The following is a 13,529-nucleotide window of genomic DNA, read 5'->3' as shown; positions in this document are numbered from 1 at the left end:
CTGTACCACAGTATAAAAGCCAGGACCAACAGTCTCTGGGACAGCTTCTTCCACCAGGCCATCACATTGATGAACTCATGCTGACTTGAGTGTACTCAATATTACATTGACTGTTCTATTTGTTATAATTTATTATAAATTACTATAATTGCACATTGCACATTTAGATGGAAACGTAACATAAAGATTTTTGCTCCTCATGTGTGTGAAGGATGTAAGAAATAAAGTCAATTCAATTCAATTCTGTGATTCAGCCAACAACTCACACAATCACACAGAGACATCCAAGTTCCCAGTCCTCCACCATAGGCACGAGTTTAATAGTGCAATTAAGTGATCAGAAATAAACATTAGAATACATTAATCTTGATTGCCTCATGAGGCAGATCAAACATTTTTATATAATGACTGTGTTACTTGCACAATAAAATGGAAGAATGATTGTAAGGTGATAGGCAACTCGTGCATGGCTTTTAACTGTTGGCAGTCTGGCTCCCAATGAGCTGCTCTGAAGATCTCAGCAGGCCAGGCAGCATCTATGGAAAAGAGTACAGTCGACGTTTCGGCAGGATTTCAGCCCGAAATATTGACTGCGTACTCTTTTCCGTCAATGCAGCCTGTATTTTGTGCATGTTGCTTTGGATTTCCAAACATCTGCAGATTTTCTCTTGTTGGAGCTTTTGGGAGGACCATTTACTCAGGGGTAGTGCAGAATAATAACCGATCACATTGCTTGCACTTAAGTGCAAACATCGATATTCAATTCTTCCATTGAGTATACAAGAAAATAAACAAATAGAGTCTATAAGGTGGAAGACAACTAGACAACTAGACAACTAGATTATGGGTTATTCAATAGGCCTTGACCACTGATGGGAATGTAGCTTTTGGGCTCCCAATTAACTCTTATGCCTCCACAACTTCTGGTATTGTGAGATATGTTGACAGTGCAAACACATGTAGTTATTTATTTATTTAGTTACAGCACAGAACAGGCCCGAAGGCCACACTGCCCAGCAACGTACCTGTTGGGACACTAGTCTGATCGAAGGACAACTTACAGCAACCAATTAACCTTCCACCCCGGGGCTTTCCAACGGGGCTCCCTGGACCCCGTGCTTATTGGTCCCTTGGCGGAAAAAAAAATTGGAAACCCCTGTTCTAACTGGCTTGTGATTGGATGGTGGGCAGGGTCCCATGAACTCGCATGAAGGGCATCCAAGTTTCTGACAAGCAGTGTCGATGGTGAGCTCCGACACCCCAAGCAATAATAGAGTCTCTCTAATCAGTAAGCTACCTTGATGCATAGCGTGTGACTATCTTCCTGCAAACACTCCCCTCTTTCTGAATGCTGCACACAAGCCCAGTGTGAAGCAGCTCCATTAAGTATTTTCTTTGGTCAAGGCAGTGGGAGGATTTGATGAATCCCTATATTCCATGGCTGAGAGCAAACACTGGGGTCCTTTCGCAAGAAGTGGTACATGCCAGCAAAATTAACTTGATTCCAGAACAGTACCTATGAGTTCACCGACAGAGGGCGCTCTCCCTCAGTTCCAGTTGGTAGCAGGAGGGTTCATCAGCAGAATGTACCGAGTCAGATGACAGAGGCGAACATGGTCCTTGGCCATGATTGTTCTTGGCAACTTTTTTCTAAATAGTGGTTTGCTATTGCCTTCTTCCGGGCAAGATCTTTATAAGCCACTATCAATGCTGTTCAGAGACTGCCTGGTGTCATTGGTTGCATAACCAGGAATGGCTAATCTGTCTCAAACTCTGGGGCGTCCTTTTAAAACAAATAAATACATTCATATCCATGGGGCATTGCTCTTCATAGTAAAGTGCTTATATTGTAATGATGAACTTGGGCACCAATTCCCGCAACGATATCAATTGATTCTCTCCATCCTTGCTGAACAGATTCCATTGCAGCCTGAAATCAAATAAGGAGGAAATAATAAGGCTGGATGAATGCTCCACTGTCTGATCGACTCATGGAGTAGACTTGATATCTGAACAACTACAGTCAGTGGCCAGGTTATTAGGAACATCTGTACACGTGCTTCTTAAAAGCAAATATCTATTTTTTGAATGACAGACACAAAATGCTGGAGGTCGCTTGAAAGGTCTCGGTCCAAAACATCGGATGCACTCATTTCCTGGCCTGCTGATATCCTCCAGCATTTTGTGTGTGTGGTGCTTGGATTTCCAGCATCGGCAGATTTTCTCTTGTTCGTGATCGGGTATCTATGTTTTGAGATACAGTGTAGAATAGACTCCACTTGCCCTTCGAGCTGCACTGCCCAGCCGAAACATGATTCCCAGCCTAATGGCGGGAGAATTTTCAAGGACAGATTAGCCGACCAGCCAGTATGTTTTGAACTGTGGGAGAAAACTAGTGTACCCAGAGGAAAAGTTTACAAAAGGAAACTAAGGAGGTCATTAAGAGAGAAAAGATTAACAATGAAAGGAAGCTAGCTAATAATATCAAAGAGGATACTAAAAGCTTTTTCAAGTATATAAAGAATAAAAGACAGGTGAGAGTAGATATAGGACCAATAGAAAATCATGCTGGAAAAAGTGTAATTGGAGATAAAGAGATGGCGGAGGAACTGAACAAGTATTTTGCATCAGTCTTCACTGAGGAAGACATCAGCAGTATACCGGACACTCAAGGGTGGCAGGGAAGAGAAGTTTGCGCAGTCACAATTACGACAGAGAAAGTACTCAGGAAGCTGAATAGGCTAAAGGTAGATAAATCTCCTGGACCAGATGGAATGCACCCTCGTGTTCTGAAGGAAGTAGCTGGGGAGATTGCGTAGGCATTAGCGATGATCTTTCAAAAGTCGATAGATTCTGGCATGATTCCGGAGGACTGGAAGATTGCAAATGTCACTCTGCTATTTAAGAAGGGGGCAAGGAAGCAAAAAGGAAATTATAGGCCTGTTAGCTTGACATCGGTGGTTGGGAAGTTGTTGGAGTCGATTGTCAAGGATAAGGTTACAGAGTACCTGGAGCCATATGACAAGATAGGCAGAACTTAGCATGGATTCCTTAAAGGAAAATCCTGCCTATTACAATTTTTTGAGGAAATTACAAGTAGGCCAGACAAGGGAGATGCAGTGGATGATGTATATTTGGATTTTCAAAGGCCTTTGACAAGGTGCCACACATGAGGCTACTTAACAAGATAAGAGCCCATGGAATTACAAGAAAGTTACATACATGGATAGAGCATTGGCTGATTGGGAGGAAACAGAGAGTAGGAATAAAGGGATCCTATTCTGTTTGGCTGCTGGTTACCAGTGGTGTTCCACAGGGGTCCGTGTTGGGGCCGCCTTTTTTTACATTGTACATCAACGATTTGGATTATGGAATAGATGGCTTTGTGGTTAAGTTTGCTGACAATACAAAGATAGGTGGAGGGGCCGGTAGTTCTGAGGAAACGGAGACTCTGCAGAGAGACTTGGATAGATTGGAAGAATGGGCAAAGAAGTGGCAAATGAAATACAATGTTGGAAAGTGTATGGTTATGCACTTTGGCAGAAGAAATAAACGGACAGACTATTATTTAAATGGGGAGTGAATTCAAAGTTCTGAGATGCAACGGGACTTGTGAGTCCTCGTACTGGATAACCTTAAGGTTAACCTCCAGGTTAAGTCAGTGGTGAAGAAGGCGAATGCAATGTTGGCATTCATTTCTAGAGAAATAGAGCATAGGAGCAGGGATGTGATGTTGAGGTTCAGTAAGGCGCTGGTGAGACCTCACTTGGAGTACTGTGGGCAGTTTTGGTCTCTCTATTTAAGAAAGGATGTGCTGACGTTGGAGAGGGTACAGAGAAGATTCACTAGAATGACTCCGGGAATGAGAGGGTTAAAATATGAGGAACGTTTGTCCGCTCTTGGACTGTATTCCTTGGAGTTTAGAAGAATGAGGGGAGACCTCATAGAAACATTTCGAATGTTGAAAGGCATGGAAAGAGTGGATGTGGCAAAATTGTCTCCCATGATGGGGGAGTCTAGTACGAGAGGGCATGACTTAAGGATTGAAGGGCACCCATTCAGAACAGAAATGCGAAGAAACTTTTTTAGACAGAGGGTGCTGAATCTATGGAATTTGTTGCCACGGGCAGCAGTGGAGGCCAAGTCATTGGGAGTACTTAAGGCAGAGACTGATAGATATCTGAGTAGCCAGGGCATCAAAGGTTATGGTGAGAAGGCGGGGGAGTGGGACTAAATGGGTGAATGGATCAGCTCATGATAAAATGGTGGAGCAGACTCGATGGGCCGAATGGCTGACTTCTGCTCCTTTGTCTTATGGTCTTATTAAGATCCACTTTATTGGATGTGCCCAGATATCACCAACAAGCTGAGTAACTATTGATGGATAGCATATTAAATATTCACTCACCCAAGACTTTTCAGATTCTGATGGTTCAGAATGAGGCGATGGAGAGCAGGGACTGACCGGTCCGTCAAGCAGTTCGAATTCAGTTTAAGCTCCCTCAATGTATAGTTTGCACTGAGAGCAGAGGTGAGATACTCTGTGCAAGAATCCGTGAGATTGACACCATCCAGGCTGTGAATGAGAGACCGCCATCAAAAGGGATGCAACTACTCAAACTGTTAGTAACACAACCAATGGGGCACACCTCCGTTGGATCCTGGATCGGCTAGATGGGCTCGCTAGGTGGAACCGTGCCACAGTTCAGGAACATCTTATTCCCCTCCAGCTTCAGATTTCTCAATGGACCGTGAACCCATAAAAACCAACTCGTTATTCAGAATGGTACATGACATGAAATTTGTTAACTAGGCAGCAGCTCACTGCAATACCTAATTCAGAAAATAAATAAATTTATAGATAGATCGATAGATAGATAAATAAATAGATAAATAGATGAATGAATGAATGAATAAATGAATAAATAAATGAATAAATGAATGAATGAATGAATGGATGGATGGATGGATGGATGGATGGATGGATGGATGGATGGATGGATGGTTGGATGGATGGATGGATGAATAACAGTAGACATATATTGAATAGTTTAAAAACCTTGCAAAAAAATATACATGTATATATATATTTCAGAGGGGAAGAAGCTGTTCCTGAAACTCTGAGTGTGTGCCATCAGGCTTCTGTACCTCCTTCCTGATGATAACAGAGAGAAAAGGGCATGCCCTGGCTGCTGGGATTCCTTAATAATGGACACTCCTTCCTGAGACACTCACCTGAAAGATATCCAGGGTGCTTTGTAGGCTAGTACCCAAGACGGAGCAGACTAAATTTACAACCCTCTGCAGCTTCTTTCAGTCCTGTGCAGTAGCCCCCGCACCCCCCATGCCAGACAGTGATGCAGCCTATCTGAATGCTCTCCACAGTAAATCTATAGACTTGAATGTATTTGTTGACATACCAAATCTCTTCAAACTCCTAATGAAGCACAGCCACTGATTCTTTTCTTACACTCATGTTCTGTCATTTCACTGCTACAAAATCACATGCGAGTCAGTGATAGGAAATCAATTGCGATTCTGTTCCTCCTAGTGTGGTCTTGGTTGTCTATTTTACAAAAGCAGCGAAAAACAATCTCCTAGAGGAAATACATATCAGATCCTCACTGCTGATAGAGGATCTTCCATCTGAGGGGGATCCTATCCAAGGTTCTCTGCTACCAAAGCTGTCACGGGCATTGGTCTTGAAATTTTGGCACATATATAAGAATCTGAATCAGCTTTGTTATTACCGGCATATGTAGTGAAATTCGTTAACTTAGCAGCAGCAGTTCAATGCAATATATAATATAGAAGAAGGAGGAAAAAAATAATAAAATAATAATAAAGAAATAAATCAATTTCAGTATATGTATATTGAATAAGTTAAAAATCATGCAAAAACATAAATAATATATATTAAAAAAGTGAGGTAGCGTCCAAGGGTTCAATGTCCATTTGCAACCGGATGGCAGAGGGGAAGAAGCTGTTCCTGAATTGCTGAGTGTGTGGCTTCAGGTTTCTGTCCCTCCTACCTGATGATAACAGTGAGAAAAGGGCATGCCCTGGGTGGTGGGCCGGGGGTGGGGGGGGCTGGTCCTTAGTGATGCGCATCACCTTTTTCAGGCACCGCTCCCTGAAGATGTTCTGGGTACTTTGTCAGCCAGTGGGTGCTGGAGGTCATTAACAATTGGCACTGCCTTTCTGAGACACCACTTCTTGAAGATGTCTGGCCATCTATCCATCTAACAATCTATCTATTTATCTAATTATCTATCCATCCATCTATCCAATTATCCGTCTATCCATCAGTCGAATCATTTATCTATCCATCTATTTAAATAATAATAATAATTTTTGATGTTATTCTCGACCCCGGGGCGCAGGTCAACTTGTTGTACAGTTCGCTTTACAACCGGTGTCTGAAGCATTTACCCTTGACAACCACAAGGGCACCGGAGGTGCGGGGCCCTGGACACAGGACAGGGGGCTCCAAGTTGTAGTGGTTGCCCTGCTTAAATCAGTAATGTGTGTCTCTGTGGGTTATATGCTGGTTATTGCTGCATGGTGGGTGAGGTCTTTGTTCGAGTTCAAGCTAGCATTAATGAGTTGGTGGTGGGACTCGGGGCTGTCCATGCGGTTGGTAGAGAGAGGAAAGAGTGGTCTGATTCGGAGGTTGTGTCTGCGAATAAGTGTTCTAGCTCTGGCAGGCTCCGCCTGGCATTTGGGATATTGTCCGTCCCAAGAGGAGCGGAGGCGTGCAAGATGTGGGCGGAGCAAATCTTTGAGTTGTTAGATGAGTGGCAGTGCTCAGATGAGGGAGCGTAATCTGTGTCTGCAGGACTGGTTAGCGAATTATTTCGAAGTCATGAGGACATGACTTTATTTGGTGGGAGGAGAGTGTAAGAGGTTTCTTCTTTTCTGTTACTGCGTAGGCTAACTAAAATGCATTCTTTGTTATGTTATAATTGAAATGGCTTCTATGTTATGTTAACTGCTGAGAAAGTCCTCCCGTGAGCAGTTAGTTTGGATTATGTTATTGATAAGAGGATGTTACGAACCAATTGGGATAGATGTTATTCTTTCTGTGTCTGTAAGTTATTGTGATGCGCGGGTTTTAGGGCAGAAGGCGGGAGAGAGAGACAGAGGATGGACAAGGTGCTGTGAGTCCGCTAACGGGGTTGGACCCCGATCAACAGTCTGAGGTCCAGGATGTTTGGTGAGGAGAGGAATCGAGTTAGACTCATGTGGAGTGTCTGGTCGACACCGTTGTTGGTCCCAGGCGGCAGGTCAAGGTGGTCCGAGGGGAGACACAGGGTGAAGAAGGAGGGTCCTGAGCTCCAGCTGTTTGTGCACAAAGAGTTTGAACTTTGATAAGTGTGGCGCCTTTTATTTTCCTTTTATATTTTATCTCTATTAATTATATAGTTCCAGTAATATCTATAAACTGTAATTCATTTAATAGTATCTGGTGTATTGTCTGTTGTTTGGGTGGGGTAGGGTACATCACACAGCATCCACACAAACTAATTACCCAGTCTGGCGGGGCTGAGGGCTGTTTCCCTAGATGGCAGCGAGCTGAGCGTCCCTGAGGCTTACCGGGGGACTACATTTGGTTCATTTACTATTTGCATACATTTTTTTTTGCACATTGGTTGTTCTATTTGTATGTAGTCTTTATTTTTGTGAAGTCTTCATTTGTGTGTAGCCTTTCACTGATTCTGAGAGAACCTTACAAGGTGATTGTCAAAGTGAAAACACTCTACCCTTATAAATGGTTATTGAACACATTTGAGTGGAATACTTCCAGCAGTCGCTGACTGGCATTTTCGCTGGACTTGTGCTGCCTTTAGCTTGCACAGTGCCCTAGAAAAACTGGGGCAATAAAAATGACTCATGGAATAGAACAGCTGGTGCCTCAAAGGCAGATCTGCACCTAATGCCTAAAGCCAGAAGCACAATAGCGACAAGCACAGTGGCTGGTGCTTACCGCAGTCTCTGTATTTTACAGTTCGGGTTCCTCAGGACCACGGACACCTGCTTCACCCCCGAATCTCCCAGGTTGTTGTATGCCAGATCCAGCTCTGTCAGGGAGCGGTTCGTACTGAGAGCACCAGCGAAATCGCTGGCGCAAAAAGGCTGCAGTCCGTTATTATAGAGCCTGGAGAAAGGTGGAAGGTAACTCGCATTTTAATAATAAAAGATAGGAAATATCATGAGTCTCCAGAGTCCCCTACATTAGGTGAGTTTAGTTTATTCACATACATAGCAGGGTATAATGAAACTTGGTGTTCACATTAATCTCACAGGGAGTTCTAATGAGAATATGCACAGTACTAATAAATGTACTAACCAAGGACAAAATAAAATATTCTGCAAAATTTTCCCTGTAATCTTTCAATGCAATGCAGTGTAAGGTAACATAATGAATAAACACATTTAATATAACTTATAATGAAAGATTGAATTACTGCAATGACATTTAACACATTTAATAGTCCAGATGAAGGGTTCTGTCCCGAAAAGTCGATTCATCGTTTCCACGGATGCTGCCCAACCTGCTGATTTCCTCCAGCATGTTGTAAGTGTTGCTTTGACCCCAGCATCTGCAGAGTATTTTCTGCTTGCATTTAATATAACAATTTATAAGGAAAGACTGAATAGTTTAGGACTTTATTGCTTGGGAAATAGAAGACTGAGGGGAGATTTGATAGAGATATATAAAATTATGAGGGGTACAGATAGGGTAAATGCAAGCAGGCTTTTTTCCACTCAGGTTTGGTGGGGCTACAGTTGGAGATCATGGGTTAAAGGTGAAAGGTGAACAGTTTAAGGGGAGAGTGAGGGGAAGCTTCTTCACTCAGGGGGTGGGGAGAGTAGAGAATGAGCTGCTTGCGTGAGCGGCACACGCGAGTCTCAATTTCAATGTTTGAGAGAAGTTCGGATAAGTCCATCGACGTAGGTGTATAGATGGCGGTGGTCCAACTGCAAATCGATGGCACTGGGCAGTTTAACTGGGTTGGCATGGACTAGAAGTGATGAAGGTCCTGTTTCCTCGCTGTACTTCTATATGACTCCAAATAACTAGGCGAGAATTAAATGAATAGTGCAGAAGGAAAGCTTAGAAGAGTCATTGCTTATGGGTTGGTTCGTTGTCCATTCAGAAACCCGATGGCGGACAGGGAGAAGCTGTTCCTAATACATTGAGCATCTGTCTTCAACCTCCTGTACCTCCTCTCTGATGGAACCAATGAGAAGACTCATCTTCTGCTATTCACACTAATGAAATGCTCATAAGAGGAAGGGATAACCATAGGCGCTGGATAATTAATAAAACACAAGTGTCTGCACTGAAAACTATTGGACATCGATGGGATAACCAGCCTCTCTCTGGGCACGGTCCGCATCTGCTGACAGGCAGTGAAGTTCAGCTGCCTCTCCCCATCGTGCCACTATTGTCCTGCTAGCCGGGGTTGCAGACAGCAGCGCTACATTCAGGTATCGGGCTTCCACAGTGCTCCTGTTCCCTGCCATCAAATACCGAAACTATCCCGTGTCCTTCACTTTCGCTGGTCACCCAATCGCGCCTTTGCAAAGTACATTGCGAGTTTGTCGAGTCATCCCCTCCCACTTGTCATGGCGCCCGGCAAACTCATTCCGCTTCCCAGCACACTTACCCCGCTGACGCAATGCGTCCTCGCTGAAGTGTCCGCGTTGACCATGGGTCTACCAAGTCAATCTGCGTTTTGCAACATGACATCAGATTAATCAATAACAAAAGGTTGGGCAAACGCATACTGGCAAGAAGCACTTGTGCAGTAACGATGACAATCTACCATCAGACGGAGCTTCACCAGAATCCCAACATTGGCCGCATGAACATCTTCCTACACCAGTTCTCAAGAAGTGAGTTCACTTTGGATCTTTACATCTTCTGCCACACCAACATCTTTCTACTCCAGTTCTCAAGAAACATAGAAATCTACAGCATATTCCAGACCCTTTGACCCACAATGTTGTGCTGACCATGTAACCTACTCTAGAAACTGCCTCAAAGTTCCCTGCTGCATAACTCTCCATTTTCCTAAGTTCCGTGTACCTATCTAAGAGTCTCTTAAAAGACCCTATTTTATCCACCTCCACGGCCGTCGCCAGCAGTGCATTCACACGCTCTACATGAAAAACTTACCCCTGACATCCTCTCGGTACTTACTTCCAAGCACCGTAAAACTATGCCCTCTCGAGCTAGTGACTCAGCCCTGGGAAAAAGCCTCTGGCTATCCACACGATCAATGCCCCTCATCACCTTGTACACCTCTATCAGGTCACCTCTCATCCTCCGTCGCTCCAAGGAGAAAAAGCCAAATTCACTCAACCTATTTTCATAAGACATGCTTTTCAATCCAAGCAACATCCTTGTAAATCTCCTCCGCACTTCCACTGCAGTATCGACATCCTTCCTGAGTGAGGTGACCAGAACTGAACACAGCACTCCAAGTGGGGTCTTATATAGCTGTAACATTACCTCATGGCTCTTAAACTCGACCCCACCATTGATGAAGGTCAAAACACCATACGTCTTCTTAACAACACTGTCAACCTGTGCAACAACTTTAAATGTCCTATGGACACGGACCCCAAGATCTCACTGATCCTCCAGTCTGCCAAGAGTCCAATGATCAATATTACATTCTGCAATCAAACTTGACCTACCAAAATGAACTATTTCACACTTATCTGTGTTTAACACCATCTGCCACTTCTCAGCCCGGTTCTGCATCATATCGATGTTGCACTGCAATGTCTGACAACACTTTAGACTATCCACAACAGTCCCGATTTTTGTTTCAGAAGCAAACTTATGGAACCACCCTTCTGCTTCCTCATCCAGGTCATTTATAAAAATCACACAGAGGAGGGGTTCCAAGAATGGATCCCTGTGGAACACCACTGGTCACCAACCTCTCATCCTCCGTCACTCCAAGGACAAAATGCCGAGTTCACTCAACCTATTCTCATAAGGCATGCTCCCCAATCCAGGCAACATCCTTGTAAATCTCCTCTGCACCCTTTCTATGGTTTCCACATCCTTCCTGTAGTGAGGCGACCAGAACAGAGCACAGTACTCCAAGTCGGTCTGACCAGGGTCCTATATAGCTGTCAACATTACCTCTCGGCACCTAAACTCAGTCCCACGATTGATGAAGGACAATACACCATATGCCTTCTTAACCACAGAGTCAACCTGTGCAGTTGCTTTGAGTGTCCTATGGACTCGGACCCCAAGATCCCTCTGATCCCCCACACTGCCAAGAGTCTTACCATTAAGACTATATTCTGCCATCGTATTTGACCTACCAAAATGAACCACTTCACACTTATCTGGGTTGAACTCCATCTGCCACTTCTCCGCCCAGTTTTGCATCGTATCAATGTCTAGCTGTAACCTCTGACAGCCCTCGACACTATCCACAACACCTCCAACATTTGTGTCATCAGCAGACTTACTAACCCAACCCTCCACTTCCTCATCCAGGTCATTTATAAAAATCACACAGAGGAGGGGTCCTAGAACGGATCCCTGCGGAACACCACTGGTAACCAACCTCCATGCAGAATTTGAACCATCTACAGCCATGCTTTGCCTTCTGTGGGCAAGCCAATTGCAGATCCACAAAGCAAGGTCTCATGAAGCACTTTCACTCTGAAATATTAAATGCTTCACTGTCCACAGATGTACTGAGACTTTGTTTTCCCCAAGATTTTGTGTGCTCCTTCAGTTGTGTTCGCTGTACTTTCATTCGAATGAGATCTCGCAGAAACGTCCCATAAACATTACATTCACCCGCGATCTGTGCCTCTCTCTGGGCGACCTCTGACAGGTGCTCAGCAGATTCTTTTTGTGGCCACTCTGGCAGCCTGGGATCGATATCGATCCAACCCCAATCTGCTTTCACACACCATCTGCACAATCACACACGGGGAGTTCCAACCCTGACCCCGACAAAAACAAATGGGAAATTAAGGAAGAACAAAATCTACAGATTTTTGGAACAACAGAGTCATGCAGTGGTTAAGGTAACACTGCTACAGAGCCAAAGGCCCAAAATCAATTCCACTGCTGTCTGTAGGGCGTGGTGACTACTTGTGTTTCCTCTGAATGCTCTGGTTTCCTCCTTCATACCGAAGACGTTCGCATTCTCTGGTTAATTGGTCATAGGTTAACTAGCTGGTTAAGAGGTTAATTAGGTTAAATGTGTGCAACTGTGTGGGGCAAGCTGCTGCATGTGGAAATACAGACAAACATGAGAAATTTTGCAGAAACTGGAAATCCAAGCAACGCGCACCAAATGCCGGAGGAACCCAGCAGGTCAGGCGGCGTCTATGCAAAACTGCAAACCGTCGACGTTCTGGGCTGAGCCTGGTAGAAAAAAAAGTTGAGGAGTCGGAGCACGATGGTAGGGGGGAGGGGAGGAGGAAGTACAGGGTGGTAGGTGAAAGGTGAAACCGGGATAGGGGGAGCGGTGAAGTAAAGAGCAGAGAATACGACTGGTGAAAGAGACAGAGGATTGCAGAAGGCAGAATCTGATAGGAGCGGTGGGGTGGGGTGATGTCGACTCGCACCATGAGAGGCCTGCATCGGGCATTTTCATGCCTTACAAGGCACAGAATGGAAGCCTGTGTGTGGGGTGCCACTCCTTGTACAGACACCAGAGAAATGTGTGGTTGAGTGCCTTGCTCAAGGACACAAACACGCTGAGGCTCGAACTAGCGACCTTCAGATCACTAGACAAACACCTTAACCACTTGGCCATGTGCCCCGATAGGAGAGGGTAGAAAATTACGGAAGAAAGGGAAGGGCGAGGAGCACCAGACAGAGGTGATGGGCCATGAGAGGTACATGAGAGCATGAGCTGCAGAGTTGTTGAACGTGAGTGTCGTCGTGCGTGAAGTTTTCAGACAGATAGATGCTCCCAAGGATACCATTTTACAAAACAGGAAGAAGTCCTCGGATGCTCTCCAGGCAGCGTCTGTGGGCAGAGGCACAAGCTATGGCTTCAGACGGAAAATGCCTCTGCAGACAAAGGGTCGGCAAACTGGAATGCACACATTTGTCACTCTCCTCTCCAACGTTGCCTGACCTTTTTTTGGAGGGGGCGGGATTTTGTATTTCAATCTGTGTGTTGTCTTTGTGAAACCGGCTGTGGTGAGCAGATTTTACCTTCTCTCAGGGGAGAACGTGGCAGAGTCCGATGCCAGTGACAGCAGTTCCGGCTCTACAGCGGCATGGCTGATCGGAGGCTGGAGCAGGACCGGGAGCATCCTGATCCCTCACCGTGTGACACTTACCGCAGTTTCTCTATTTTACAGTCCACGTTGCTCAGAGCTGCAGCCACAAGTTTCATTCCTGAGTCTCCCAGCTGATTGTTCCCAAGCCTAAATACAAACAGAGGAAGAATCCAATTCAACATTGGATGTGACAGAAATGTTCTCGCTTGAGTATTTAAGAAACACTGCAACCAATAAATAAC

The 13,529-nt window shown here is 44.8% G+C and overlaps 1 protein-coding gene across 1 annotated transcript in view; it reads right to left on the bottom strand.

The window, feature by feature from the left end:
* Positions 1–296: 296 nt before the first annotated feature.
* The window catches only part of LOC134339978 (NACHT, LRR and PYD domains-containing protein 3-like), a 95,038-nt gene continuing 81,805 nt past the window's right edge, over positions 297–13,529 (bottom strand). The window contains exons 7-10 of the mRNA XM_063036811.1: positions 13,348–13,434; positions 7,988–8,158; positions 4,409–4,576; positions 297–1,930 (exon numbers count right to left, since the gene is read on the bottom strand). Of these exons, the coding sequence (XP_062892881.1) occupies positions 1,843–1,930; positions 4,409–4,576; positions 7,988–8,158; positions 13,348–13,434 (514 nt within the window). The 3' untranslated portion in view covers positions 297–1,842. The remainder of the gene's footprint in view (positions 1,931–4,408; positions 4,577–7,987; positions 8,159–13,347; positions 13,435–13,529) is intronic.

The sequence above is a fragment of the Mobula hypostoma genome, chromosome 31, assembly GCF_963921235.1.
Source record: "Mobula hypostoma chromosome 31, sMobHyp1.1, whole genome shotgun sequence".
NCBI lineage: Eukaryota > Metazoa > Chordata > Chondrichthyes > Myliobatiformes > Myliobatidae > Mobula > Mobula hypostoma.
Note: the sequence above shows the minus strand (reverse complement) of the source record. Positions and strands in the feature narration are given on the sequence as shown.